Below are 14,944 nucleotides of genomic sequence, written 5' to 3' on the forward strand. Positions count from 1 at the left end.
CCAGCACCCGTATAGGATGGTCAACATGCTCAACCCAGTGTGCCACAAGAAGGTCCCTGAATTTAACATTTTTGAGTGCCTTTATGTGCCCTAATTAGGATAGGAAAAGAAAGTGGTGAACAAGAGTAAGTTGGTCTCTGTACTAATCGAGCTTACAATTTAATGGTGTTGAGAAAGGAGATACCCAGTGTAACCCCACATAAATAGTATAATGGTAATTAGGGAAAGTGTTAAGGAGGAGTATAGGGTCCTGTGCATGGGTGGAAAAAGAGACCTACCCTAATCTAAAGGCTCAAGAAAATTCCACCTAACAAAATGACTTTTAAGCGGAGACTCAAAGAATTAGTAGTGGTTAATTAGGAAAGTGGAATGGGTTTTTGTTTTTGGTTGAAGGAACACCTTGCGCCTTAGGACCCTTGGAAAGAAGACTAATCAGGAAACAGAAAGGAAATTCTGTGGTTGGAGATTAGTGAACAGGAGGGAGGGAAAGCCGCTAAAATGTAGATGTATGCAATGTTCACAGCAGTGTTTCTGTACTTTCATCAAGGGTTTTTAAAATTGGGAATGAGGGGTGTGGTTACATGTTCAGATTAATGTTTGAAAATGACAACTTTGTTTTGTGGGCACAGCATTGAGGAAGTATAGAATAGAAGTCTGTAGACAAAAGAAGCTATGGTAAACACTCATTAGACTGAGCACAGAGGAGAGGTGATGGTGGTCTGGACCTGAGGGTGTTTAGGACTAGATTTGAGAGAACCAGGTGGAAGATTTATTTTGGAGCTTGAATTACTAGGACTTAATGAGGGATGGACTTGACAATGGCATATTAGAGAGAAGGAGACATCAGGTGATTTTTAGATTTTTGGGATGAATCTGGTCTGCATAATAAACATTTTTATTGAGACTTTTAGGGAATGCTGGAAAAGGAATAGGTTTTGAAGAAAACATCAAGAGCTGTTGTGAAAGCATTTTCTCTGTGGATTCTTGTTCTTTACCCTGGAAACCCTCACTGCCACAAGATTCTCTTCCAAATGCTCTCCTGTACAATTGTTCTCCAGGTCTTTTCCTTTTCTCTCCAGGAGGGCAGTCCGCTGTGCTCTTGGGTTGCATGGTGCAGCCTTGTCTTGGTACTTACCTCTTTATTTTTTATAATTGCACCCTTGCCCATCACCCTCACCAGGCTGGCATTCCTCTAGCGGAGATGCATCTTGTCTGTGGATATCCGTGGAATATGAATAAATATTTCCTGAGATGTTTTCTACTGTGTTTTGTGTGTTAAATCTTCCTTTCCCTTAAATTTGGGTAATGTTGGAGTAAGTTAATATTTCTTTGCTGCAGAACTTTTCAGTCTTTTTATTTTCTAATGAGGACCAAACTCTAGGAAGGGCATGAAATATGCAGTGTTTTCCCAAGTGATTGTGTTTTTCCCTCCCCTCCACCAGCTTCTGTTTTTTGAGCACCTCATGTGTCTAGTCTTAAAGGTGAGAGGTGGGAGTAGGAACGTTCTTTGGGAATAATGTAGATGTGGGTGTGTGCCTGACACTGAGTAAGCATGTGATCCAGCCGGTGTGGACAATGTGGAATTTAACCTGTCAGTTGTGGGAGAGTATTTCTGAATGTCTTTGGGAAGTTCATTTTGCCTCTAGTTGCTACAGATCTATTTCTTTTACCCTCAGTGATAAAAACAAATATCAGGGGATGAGAATTTACCATCATTTGTTCCTGCCAAGCTAAAAAAGATAGGTGACACATTTTGTTCTGTTTCATTGTAGCTAAGCTGGGAAGAGCTGAACAAAAAATTCTTCAGTCCTTTTATTTATTAACTCCCAACATCAAAACAGTTCCTTTCTTACACCACCTGGGTTGTTCATAAAATAAACAGAGTTATATTAGTAACTATTTTTTTTTGGTAAAAGAAATGAATGGTTAGTATTTTTTCTAGGGCTATTTATATCCTATTTTAGAGTTGGCTGTTGTGACCAAAACAGGTTTCAGGGAACTATGGACAAGCTAGACGAAATGGGGAAGACTGTTCTTTATTTTTGAAGAATGTATTAATTTATTTTAGATGGGGATTTTTCTTTTTTTCAAAAAGATAGAAGCTACAGGCAGTTTATTTTTTTAGAGTGGAATCTAGTGGAAAGTTTTACCAGGAACTAACTCACAGACTCAAACAGGAAATACATTGGTTTTTAAACAAACATAATGCCAAATGGCATTATTGTATTATATTTATTAACAGACTGTTACTGCTGATGCCTTTCTTACAGTGTGTGGAAAGGGTAGTTGCCTTTTCTCTGTAACATTATTTGTAGAGTTAACAATGAAAATAACTCTAGTCTTTTTATGTATTTGTTGAGTGGTATAAAATAACAGCCTAGATAAATAAGGCTAAGATATCATAACTCTATCTATACTTATACTCTTAATGTACACAATTTATATGTTTTTATTTATTTGCCCCATTTTTTATTATTGTAGATGTTTATTTCCAAATTGGAGTAGCTTGGGATGACAGGGGAAACTTGATTGATTTTTTTAAGGTTTATTTTATTTATTTGAAAGAATTACAGAGAGAAAAAGGTCTTCTATCTGCTTGTTCACTCTCCAGATGTCCCCAGGACTGGGCTGGGCCAAAGTGGGGAAGTCCATTCAGGTCTTCCATGTGGGTGGCAGGGACTCAAATAGTTGGGCCATCTTCTGCTGCTTTCCCAGACAAATCAACAAGGAGCTGGATCAGAAGTGGAGGAGCCGGCACTCAAACCTGGTGTTCATATGGAATGCTGGTGACATAGGCAGTGTCTTAACCCCTTTTGCCACAGTGCTGGCCCCAAACTTCATGATCTTTATTCCTGCTATCAGAAGAGAAGTTACCAGCCTCTTATATCAGTTTATTTAATTCCCTTAACTTTCGGGGCCAATCTTCAGAAGTGAGCCTCTGATGGCACCATAAAGAACAAATAAAAATCTATGAATAGAGATTATTTATTTTAAGAAATGACTGAAGAAAGGAAAAATAGCTGCTAAATATACTCTTAGCAGATGTGATAAGGATTGTATGAGTCAACGTAGTAAGTTTTTAGTGAGGAAAACAACTGAAGCTTTGAGAATTCTTCCTTAGATATGAATCCAGTCATCTCAGTGTTGTATATGCCCTCAATCAAAAATGATGATGTAAGCTTGTTTAGACCTGCTAATCTTCAGCTGCTGAGTCTTTGAAAACTCCACAGCCCAAGAAACATATTTTTGTATGCTTCACTCTGTACTTGGGGCTTCTAGCAATGCATTGTTGTCCTGGAAAATAATTTTAACTACAGAAACTTCCACATTTGTTTCAGGTCGGTCTTCTCTCTTTCCCTTTGAAGATGCCTTCCTGGATGACAGCCATGGGGATCAGGCCTTGTCATCTGGCTTAAGTTCTCCCACTCGCTGTCAAAATGGAGAACGAGTGGAACGCTACTCTAGAAAAGTGTTTGTTGGAGGCCTTCCTCCTGATATCGATGAAGGTACTATGCATTCCTTAATGACTTTACAAATGCCGGGTTTGTTCTTTGTGTGGTTTGAACCTGATTCTCCCCTCCAACTTTAGTAAAGGACATTTTATCTTAGAATGTAAAAGTTGGGAATATTTGATAAATGAGGAAGAATACATTAGGTCTGTTTTTTCATATGTAGCAACATAGCAGTCTTCCAACATCTTGCCAGGTTCTATTTATTAATTTGGAGATAAATTCTATAGCAACAGTGACAACTAATACTTAAGAAACTCTTACCATAAGTAAGATTACTGTACTAAGCATTTTGTGTTAAATTTTCTCATTTAATCCTCATGGCTATCTTTTGAAGTGTATCATCTGTCTTTTGTAGATGAGGAAATGGAAGATCAAAGAGAATTTTTTAAATAAATTATTTATTTGAAAAACAGAGTTGCAGAGAGAGAAGAAGAAACAGAGAGAGTGAGTTTCTATCAGCTGGTTCACTCCCCAAATGGCTGTAAGGGTTGGAGCTGATCCAGGCCAAAGCCAGTAGCTTCATCCAGTTCTCTGTGTAGGTGCAGAGGACCAAATACTTGGGCCATCCTCCAGTGCTTTCCCAGACACGTTAGCAGGGATCTGGATCAGAAATGGAGCAGTTAGAACTCAGACTGGCACCCATATGGGATGCTGGTGTTGCAGGTAGTAGTTTAACCTACTGTCCTATGCTTGCCCCCAGAGAGAAATAATTTGTCCAGGAATATGTAGCCAATGGTGCAGTTAGAACGATGTCCATCATACTGTACCATAACACTTTTTAATGTAAATACCTGTTAATGAAAAGCATACCCCCCCCCCTTAACCTTTAAAAGAATTAAGACAGGGGCCAGTGCTGGGATGTAGCATGTAAAGCTGCCACCTGCAGTGCTGATATCCCATATGGGTGACAGTTCGAGTCCCAGCTGCTCCACTTCCAATCCAGCCCTCTGCTATTGGCCAGGGAAAGCAGTGGAAGATGGCCCAAGTGCTTGGGCCCCTGCACCCATGTGGGAAACTTGGAAGAAGCTCCTGACTCCTGGCTTCAGATTGGCACAGCTCTGGTTATTGCAGCCATCTGGGAAGTGAACCATCAGATGGAAGATCTCTCTCTCTCTCTTTGTCTCTCTCTCTCTACCTCTCTGTAATTCTGCCTTTCAAATGAATAAATAAATCTTTAAAAAAAAAAGAATAAAGACAAATTATAATTTTCTTAATATTTTGGAGTTAACTACCATCTAAAAGTGAATTTTGACTTAAAGTCAGTAAAAATGTTCATTTTAGCACCTGGTAGGATATTAGGATATCAGTAAATATTTGTTTAATAAATGAATGAAATGCAATTGTGATAAAGTTCAGGAAAAAGAATTCTAATTCCAGTGGACTTTAATTCTGCTAAAAAATATTTTCAAAAAAGACTTGTTCAACTAGTATTATCCTAGCTATGATACCTCTTTAATTTATCATGAGTTTCTTTTCTTTATGATGAGACAAGAAAAGTTTCTGAAAGTTGTTTTATTTTAGAGTTACTATGATGTATGTAGCTGGAAGCCCATTTTCCTCCAAACCATTCTCATATTCATGTTAATCTTACCTATCAGATTTCCTTTGAAACAAATTTTTTGATGGGCTCGAGAGTGGCAATTTAAATCTTGGTAGGAACCAGGTTATATCTTCCTTTGAGTCAAAGCCAGAAGGAGAAAATAAATTTATTGAGCTGTAATTTTTTGTAAATATTCTTTCCCAGATGTGTAGCATGTAGGTAGTAAAGTGATCATTGGCTTTTAACTTTTTCGTATCACCAAATAGAATTACCTGCTTATTATCCCTTCCTCTCATCAAAAGAATTGTGTTTCTAAAATAACCAGAGGTTTCATACTCATGAAAGTATATTTTAAATATATTCCTGTACCTTTGTCTTTTTAAAAAATCAGAGCATTTCTGTTTTTAGACTCGGATTTTACTTGGCATAGTGGTCACCTTAGCTAATATCAGATTTTTTTCTCCCAAATTCTTGACATCAAGTTTATTGTTAGTAAGGGGAAATGAATTATAGTTAGTTAGAAACATACTTTGCGTGGTTAAAAGTAAGTAACCAAATGTCCACAAAATCAATGGCATTTCACTTAGTGGATTTGACATCTGTAAAAATACTTTAGGAATAGTCCTCAAACCTCTTTTTTTTTTTAATAAAAAGACATGTTTTGTGCTATTCTGACTGCATAATTTTTTCGCTTTTGCTACGATCCCTTCTCTGTTTTGCAGATGAGATCACTGCCAGCTTTCGCAGGTTTGGACCTCTCGTGGTGGACTGGCCTCACAAAGCTGAAAGCAAATCGTATTTTCCTCCTAAAGGTAATGCACTGAACATGTCTCCACTGCTGCATATTGGGGGGTAGCATGACAGTTCAATAAAAGCCAGCCTTTTAACTCTTGAAATAGTTGTTGACTTTTTGTTCCCTAATTAGGAAAACATTTTAACATTAATCATCCTTTTGTGTATTTTGATTTCACTTGGAGACTCTGCTCCCCAGGAGCACACTGATTGTTTCATGGCATCTTCTTTTTCGGCAATGAGGTCCCGTGAGTCTGTTTGGGGGAACATGACTCTGTTTGGAGGAGCATCCTGCTAACTTTTCGTTATTCTGGGAGAAAAGATGTGGAGGAATGTGAGCAATAGTAAAGGGAAAGATTATGGTCAAATTTTATTTGTATTCCGTAATCCTGTGGTTTTATGAGCCTTATAAAGCTCAAAAATGGAAAACATAGTAGTTATAGAATGACATTGCATGAAATTACCTTTATTCACCTCTGTATCTTAAGTTGACTTAACCTGCTTAACCAAGTGGGATCACTCTATACATTCTGTCTTTTTTTTTTTTTTTTAAAGATTTATTTTTATCTATTTGGAAGACGGAGTTACAGAGAGAGGAAGTGACAGAGAGAGAGAAAGAGAGATCTTCCATTCCCTGGTTCACTCTCCAAATGACCACAATGGCCGGAGCTGAGCAGATCTGAAGTCAGGAGCCAGGAGCTTCTTCTGGGTTTCCCACGTGGGTGCAGGGGCCCAAGGACTTGTGTGATCTGCTGCTGCTTTCCCAAGCCATAGCAGAGAGCTGGATCAAAAGAGAAGCAGCTGGAACAAGAACCGGCAACCATATGAGATGCTGGCACTTCAGGCTGGGGCTTTAACCCACTGTGCCACGGCACCAGCCCCTACATTCTGTTTTATAAATTACATTTCCCTCCAGCAGCATTAACCATCTTCTTATAACAAACGTACCTTACCCTTATTAACCTTATGGTTATGTAATCAAGTTTATTGGAGGCATTTAAGTTGCTTCCACTTATTTTCTCTCGTAAATCATGCTTCCCTGGGGCTGGTGCCATGGCTCACTTGGTTAATCCTCCGCCTGTGGCGCCGGCATCCCTTATGGGCGCTAGGTTCTAGTCCTGGCTGCTCCTTTTCCAGTCCAGCTCTCTGCTGTGGCCTGGGAAGGCAGTGGAGGATGGCCCAAGTTCTTGGGCCCCTGCACCCACATGGGAGACCAGGAGGAAGCACCTGGCTCCTGGCTTCGGATTGGCGCAGTGCCAGCCATGGTGGCCATTTGAGGAGTGAACCAACGGAAGGAAGACCTTTCTCTCTGTCTCTCTCCCTCACTGTCTGTAACTCTACCTGTCAAATAAATAAAATAAATAAAAATTTTAAAAAATCATGCTTCCCTGAATATCCTTATGCCTGCATCTTTTTGCCCTTTTGTAATTACCTCTGAAGGCAGTTTTTTTAAAGTGGGATTACATGTTTATGCATACTGCCAAGCTGCCCCTAAGAATATTCATACATTAATGTTCCCATCAGTATCACCAATTTTGTTGAGAGGCTAGAAAAATGGGTCTTTTTCGATCCTTGCCAATGGAATGGTTAATATAATACTTTTTTTTTTTTAAAATGGCAGGTAGAGTTATAGACAGTGAGAGAGAGAGACAGAGAGAAAAGTCTTCCTTCCATTGGTTCACTCCTCAAATGGCCACCATGGCCAGCGCTGTGCCGATCCGAAGCCAGGAGCCAGGTGCTTCCTCCTGGTCTCCCATGTGGGTGCAGGGGCCCAAGCACTTGGGCCATCCTCCACTGCCTTCCCGGGCCACAGCAGAGAGCTGGACTGGAAGAAGAGCAGCCGGGACTAGAACCCGGCGCCCATAAAGGATGCTGGCACCGCAGGCGGAGGATTAACCAAGTGAGCCATGGCACTGGCTCCAATATAATACTTTTTTTTAAAAAAAGATTTTTATTTATTTATTTGGAAGGCAGAGTTAACAGAGAGGCAGAGAGAGAGAGAGAGAGGTCCTCCATCTGCTGATTCACTCCCCAAATGGCCACAAGAGCTGGAATTGGGCCAATCCAAAGCCAGGAGCCAGGAGATTCCTCTGGGTTTCCCACCAGAGTGCAGGGGCCCAAGGACTTGGGCCATTTTATACTGCTTTTCCAGGCCATAGCAGAGAGCTGGATCAGCAGTGGAGCAGCTGGGACTCGAAGCTGTACCCATGTAGGGTGCTGACACTGCAGGTGAAGGCTTTACCCACTATGCCACCGTGCTGGCCCCCAGTATAATACTTTTGTTTTTTCTTTTCTCTTTACTGGTCTTATCTTGCTAACTTTATGTCTGTCTTATTTATTATTGAGTATTTATGTTTTTGCAAGAGCTCCTTTTTGTGTCAAGAGTTTTTAAAACTCTCTAAGCTGTATTTGAAATATTTTTTCATGTTTGTCATTTCACTTCAACCCTGTTTAATGTTTTTAAATTATTTATTTACTTATTTGACAGGCAGAGAGACAGAGACAGTCATGACTGGTACAGATATTCTATAAATGGTACACTCTGAAGACTGGGCTGGGCCAAATCAGGGCTATGAAGCCAGAACTTATTCCATGTGGGTAGCAGGGACCCAATTGCCTGAACCCAATTCCTGCTTCCCAGGGCCTGTGTTAGCAGGAAATTGGAGTTAGGAGCTAGAGCCAATTATTGAACCCAGATACTTGCATATGGAACATGGGCATCTTGTTTCTAAAAGATTTATTTGAAAGGCAGAGTGACAGAGACAGAAGGAGAGACAGAAAAAGTGATCAGCACCCACAACATCTGGGACTCAGCCTGGCTGAGGCCAGGAGCCAGGGATTCCATCTGGGTCTCCTAGTTGGTTGTCTGGCACTTAAGTACTTGTACATCATCCCCTGCTTCCTAGGAGTTTAAGCAGGGAGCTGGATTCAAAGTAGAGCAGTTGGGACTAAATTCAGTGCTCCGATATGGGACGTAGGCATCCAAAGTGGCGGCTTAAATTGCTGCACTGCAGCACCCCGACATGGGCGTCTTATCCACTAGGCTAAACACTGCCCTCCACCTGCCAGCACTAAACCTTAAGAAAGCAAATTTACCAGTCTTTGTTTTTGAATTTTTGTGATATACTTTAAAGGGTTTTTCCAACTTCAAGACAATAAGAAAATGTTCTTCTAAATTGCTTTTATTATTTTACTTTTTACACTGACATCTTGTTTCATTCTGGAATTTATATTGCAGTAAGATGCAAGAAAGGATTCAGCGTTATTTTTTCCAAGTAGCTTGCCAGCCATCTCCATACTGTTTACTAGCTAGTTCATGGATTGACTCATTGATTTCAATCATGAAATATTGGAAGGAATATTGTCTCTTCTGTTTCTCAGTGGAGAGTGCTGGACACATACATGAGCACATGAAATGTGATAGTTTAAATTGAGATAATGTAAGTGTAAAATTTAGACTGGAATTCAAAGACTTAGTGTTTTAAAAACATTGAAGATCTTACAAGTAATTTTGTTTACATGTTAAAATAACTTCTTGGGGCCGGTGCTGTGGCTCACCAGGCTAATCCTCTGCCTGCGGCACCGGAACCCTGGGTTGTAATCCCGGTTGGGGTGCCAGATTCTGTCCCAGTTGCTCCTCTTCCAGTCTAGCTCTCTGCTGTGGCCCAGGAAGGCAGTGGAGGATGGCCCAAGTGCTTGGACCTTGCATGTGCATGGGAGACCAGAGGAAGCACCTGGCTCTTGTCTTCGGATCGACGCAGCGCCGGCCGTGGCAACCATTTGGGGGGTGAACCAATGGAGGGAAGATCTTTCTCTCTCTCTCTCTCTCTCTCTCTCTGTCTAACTCTAAATAATAACTTCTTGGATATATTGGATTAAGTGAATATATTAAAATTAACTTCACCTATCTCCTTTTACCTTTTTAAATATAGATACTGGAAAAATTTTAAATGACATATGTGACTCATTTCTATTGGGTAATGTACTTCTAGAAGAAAGGTCAGCATACCAGCTGTTTTTGAATAGCCTTAAAGCTTGGGTGCCTTTTGGACTTTTAAGGGATTATATGTAACACACAAATCCCATTATGTATAAAAATTTGTTGCCTCCTGCTCTAAAGTAGCTTTTTAAAAAATTTTTTTATTGAGGCCAGCACTGTGGTATAGAAGTTTAAGCGTCCATCAGCAGCGCTGGCCTGGAGGATCGATTCCCCCTCCCTCCCTCCCTCCCTCCCTCCCTCCCTCCCTCCCTCCCTCCCTCCTTCCTCTTTCTCTCTCACTCTCTCTCCCTCCCTCCCTCCCTCCCACTGCATTTCAGATAAATAATCTTAAAAAAAAAATAAAATGTTTTATTTATTTGAAAGGCAGAGCGACAGAAAGGGAAGAAAAGACAGTGAGTGAGCGAGCTTCCATCCTTATTTACCTTCTCAGACAGGCGATGACAAGGGAAGCAGTTTATTTCAGAGGAAGTCGTGTATTTGCAGACCAAGTTGGTTATTAGATTTCTTTATTCTGTTGTATCACCTTCTTCCCTGAAGTCTTCACTCATTGGTCAATGGAGTCCTATAAAGAAAAACAGAATGAGTCATCATTATGACATCTATCCCTTGGTACTTAAAAGACTATGGATTTTTCTTTTCTAAGCTGAGTATTTTTGTTCTCTCAGTCATACAGTATATCTAAGGGTTTCTGGGTCAGTGTTCTTCCTGTCTGCCTTCTCTATATGTATGTCACTTTTACAATATTCTGTTTAAATTTGTTGCTGACACAGAATGTTAGGGTTAGTCTGAGTAATACAGAGTTTAGTGGTCCTACAACCTCCATGGATTTTGGTAAGATTCCTTTAAAACCATGGGACAACATAGAATTATAGTACATTAGTGCTGGTGCCCTAATTTTATAGCTGAAGGTAAATGTGGAGATGAAGCAGTGAGACCAGGCTGGAAAGAGAATCTGGTCTCCTGATTCTGGTCCTCAGGCTTGCATCCTCCGAGAGCAGATGCCTTTCTGGTGATTGAGGTCAGGGAGGAGAAATAATTATTAGACTATTGGCTCCTGTTGTATTTTGCTCTCGGCAAAAGTCTGAAGGTTGACCTATTTTGGGGGAACCTAAAGAAATTTGGTGTTACTGCAAGGTTGAAGTAACTTTGAGGATGCATGCCCATCAGTTAGCATGTTAGGAACATCTGAGCTGTTCAACTCAGCCTGTTCAATGCCATCTTAACGATGCCCCCACTTGATGTTGTGCTTGTCTTAGACCACCTCAGGTTGGCCATTAGATACAATCTGTGCATTTTAAGTTTATGTGTAAGTAGAGAGGAAAACATGAACTCTCCACTATTGATCTCCTCAGTCTTTCTCTCAGAAAGTGTATGTCTAATGAAAAATACAGAATCATCCATTCATCCAGCAGGTTTTATAGGGCAGATTTGAAATAGGGTCTGTAAAGCCTTGACATTTTCAGTGGATTGAGGAGAGTTTAAAACCGAGGTAGAGAAACAGTGTTCATGTACACTGTCCCCCTGAGTGTTCATGATCCTCAGAGTGTGGAGTGATGCAGTCTGGGCTCTTATCATCACACGAGCCACTGAAGCATTTGAGGGTATGCCCAGTACCCTGGATTGCTTTATCTGTGCACCACTAGCAAGTGAATATGTGGTGTTCTCTACAGTACCACTGAGAACATGGAAGGCATAGAAAGGCATGAAAGTCAGAGTGTGGGTCTTCATGATTTAGTCCAGGGCCTCCCACACTCATAGTACTGTGGGGGAAATAAGAAATTGATTCAATAGTCACAAAAATAATCATGATTACTAAATATAAGTTCCCTGAAGGAAAAATAAAGAGTGCATCAGAGATTCTAAAAAGGGAACATTGATTTAGATCATAAATATTGAAAGAACTTTTCTGGGAAAAAAAATGGCATTTAAGCAGACCTGAAAATTGACAGGTTAGCTAGAAAGTTCAGGGAAGCAAGTTCTAAACAGAAGACTGTCTCAAAGGAAGAACTTAATGTGAAAAGGACCTTAGTGCCTTTGAAGAAATAAAATATGTGTGGTTAGAAGGTTAGGAATAGGAGAAGGTAATGCAAAATGAAGTGCCTTCAAGAAGTATATTTTTGTTTTGTTTTTCCTCTAAATTGGTATAGGCCCTCAGAGAGCATAGACATAAAGACATTGTGTAGCATTTGTCTTTGAGGTGAAGAGAATTTGGGAGTCAGGTCAAATATAAATATGAGTTTAAAATACTTTAACTTGCTGTTGATAAAAATGAAGCAGTCTTGCTGTGTGTTTTCTGCCTTTAGTTCTTAATGATAAGAAGAGATTGAAGTCTAGACAAAATTTTGAGGAGGGTCAGGCATCTGGCCAAGCAATCAAGACACCTCTCCCTCCATGGGGGGGTATTGCAGCTCAGTGGGTTAAGCTGCCCCCACATCTGTATCACTCTACTTTTTATTTTTCTAAGATTTTATTTATTTATTTGAGAGGTAGAGTTACAGACAGTGAGAGGGAGAGACAGAGAAAAAGGTGTTCCTTCTGTTGGTTCACTCCCCAAATGGCTGCAACAGCCGGAGCTGGGCCAATCTGAAGCCAGGAGCCAGGTGCTTCTTCCCAGTCTCCCATGTGAGTGCAGGGGCCCAAAGACGTGGGTCATCTTCTACTGCTTTCCCAGGCCACAGCAGAGAGCTGGATTGGAAGAGGAGCAGCCAGGACTCAAACTCGCCCATATGGGATGCCAGTGCCGAAGGCAGAGGATTAACCTACTCCACCATGGCGTCAGCCCCATCATTCTACTTCTGATTGAGCTCACTGCTAATGCACCTAAGGAGCAGCCTTGATGGTTCAAGTACTTGAGTTCCTGCCACCAATGTGGGAGACCTGGATGGAGTTCCTAGCTCTTGGCTTCTGCCTGGCCTGGCCCCAGCTATTGGAAAAAATCTGTCTTTATTTCTGTCTCTCTTTCTTTGTGCTACTCTGCCTTTTGAATAAGAATATTTAAGAATAAGAATATTTAAGAATAAATAAATCTTAAAAAAAAAAAGAGCCCTATTAGGACATCAGAGTCCTTGGGCTTGGTTTTCTCCTCCAGTCTTGATTCCAGCTTCCTGCTAGTGCAGACCACAGGAGGCAGCAGTGATGGCTGAAGTGATTGGGTCCCTGCCACTCACATGGAAGACCTGGTTTGTATTTTGGGCTCAGTGGCTTCAGCCTGGCTCAGCTCCAGCTGTTGTGGGTACTTGGAGAAATATGGGAATGTTTTCACTCTCCCTCTCAAATTAATATATATGTATTTTTATATAATACATTTTAATATTTAATATATTTGATATTTTAATATTGAGAAAAAGTTTCCTGATATTACATTCACATGATTTTTAATTCTAAAATAGCAGAGTTGAAATTTTAAGTACCATGCTCGCATATGCAGCGTATATGCTAAAATTGGAATAAAGAGATTAGCATGGCCCCTGTGCAAGGATGACATGCAAATTTGTGAAGGGTTCCATACTTAAAAAAAGAAAAAAAAAATGTAAATCCCGAGAAGACAGAGTCTCCCAAATATTAGGGCATGAACCAAATCTCACGCTGTACTGTGATTCATATGGAATACTGATCAATATCACTGTTTATAATAGCTTGCATGCAGGTAGTTACAGAAAACAGATGGTGAGAGAACAGAATAAGTGGGAAACAATGAGTCTGGTGCAAATAATCATGCAACATTGGAAATATCAATTCATCCAATATTTGTTGCACCTTTATCTATAGAAGACTCTGTGTTTGACCTTGTGGGGGATCTGGGAAAGATGCTGTTCTTGTTTTTAAGAGGACGGCATTTGGCCGGAGGAGACATGCAGATATAAATGGGAAACATTAAGTAAAGGTAAAGAGCACAGATTCTGAAGCCATACGCTTTGGGCCTTTGCACCTGTTAGTTGTATGATCTTAGGTAGGTTGTTTGACAACTATGTTGCTTTCATTACCTAGAAGGAGGGATGGTATTAGTGCCTACTTCATAAGGTTGTGGGGTTAAAATGAATGCATTCATGTGGATTGCTTAACACAGTCCCTGCATAAACTAAGAATTATAAATGATTATTTTTGTTAAAATACAGATCAACTTATGGTCAATGGCAAGTCAGCAAAAATATTTTAGCCATCCATAAGAGGAATAGGTTACTTTGGGCTATGTAAAGTTTTATCTTATAAGCTACATAGGAAAAGAATAGGCAGACAATGCAGGAGATAGGGAATAGAATCACCATAATTAGGGTGGCTACGGTTTACTGAGGGCTTGCAGTAAGCTAGGCAGTGGGTTACTATTTTCTGTGCTTGATCTCATTTTATCATCCCAGTTCCCCAAGATAGGCACCCTTTTGTTATAATTTTATAGAAGTAGAAATAGGTTTAGAAGACAATAATTTGTCCAAGTTCACTGTATGACTACAGTTTGGGCCTGAATAGGCTGACCTCAAAACCTGAGGTTCTAAAACATTACATTCTACTATTCTGATTCAGGAGTAAGGATAGCATAGAAAAAGACATGTTCAAGGCAGGCTTTAATTAAGTCTGGGTTATGTGGGAGCCTGACTTCCAGGCCTAAGACTTGACCTGAGTAACCAGTGATCAAGAATACAAAGTCTGGAGTAAGCCGTTCTGAACTGGATTCCTGTTCAGTACTGGTCACCTCTGTATCCTTGTGCTGATTATTAATCTTCTTGAGTCTCTATTTTTTAGTCTGTAAAATGAGTATAATGGTAATGTCTATGTGCTATTTATTATGAGGATTAAATAAGAAATTGTACATGGAATACTTTGCGTAGCATCCAGGTATCATTGAAGTCTTGCAGTTTTTTTCCCCCTTAGCAAAAAAAGAGGTTGGATTTTTACGTTTTTTAAGTTGGTTTTGATTTTTATAGCCAGCATCAGAAAAACTATTTGGGAGACTTCTGTAATCAATGTTTTTTTTTTCTTTCAAGATTTATCTATTTATTTAAAAGGCGGAATTACAGAGAGGCAGAGAGAGAGAGAGAGAAAGAGAGAGAACAAACGAACCATCCACTGGTTCACTCTCCAGATGGCCACTACTGCAGGAGCTAT

The 14,944-nt window shown here is 40.1% G+C and overlaps 1 protein-coding gene and 1 pseudogene across 18 annotated transcripts in view; both read left to right on the top strand.

Moving 5' to 3' along the window:
- The window catches only part of CPEB3 (cytoplasmic polyadenylation element binding protein 3), a 276,927-nt gene that overhangs the window by 132,602 nt on the left and 129,381 nt on the right, over positions 1–14,944 (top strand). For all 18 annotated transcript variants that reach the window (XR_016222134.1, XM_051823381.3, XM_070057624.2 and 15 more), the window contains 2 exons: positions 3,339–3,506; positions 5,775–5,864. Coding sequence is in view for 17 of the 18 variants with exons in the window: in XM_051823381.3 (XP_051679341.2) it covers positions 3,339–3,506; positions 5,775–5,864 (258 nt within the window). In the remaining variant the exon portion in view is untranslated. The remainder of the gene's footprint in view (positions 1–3,338; positions 3,507–5,774; positions 5,865–14,944) is intronic.
- LOC127484322 (U6 spliceosomal RNA) lies at positions 13,256–13,356 on the top strand (annotated as a pseudogene).

This window comes from Oryctolagus cuniculus, chromosome 15 (assembly GCF_051225735.1).
Source record: "Oryctolagus cuniculus isolate XC-2025 breed Fujian yellow rabbit chromosome 15, ASM5122573v1, whole genome shotgun sequence".
NCBI lineage: Eukaryota > Metazoa > Chordata > Mammalia > Lagomorpha > Leporidae > Oryctolagus > Oryctolagus cuniculus.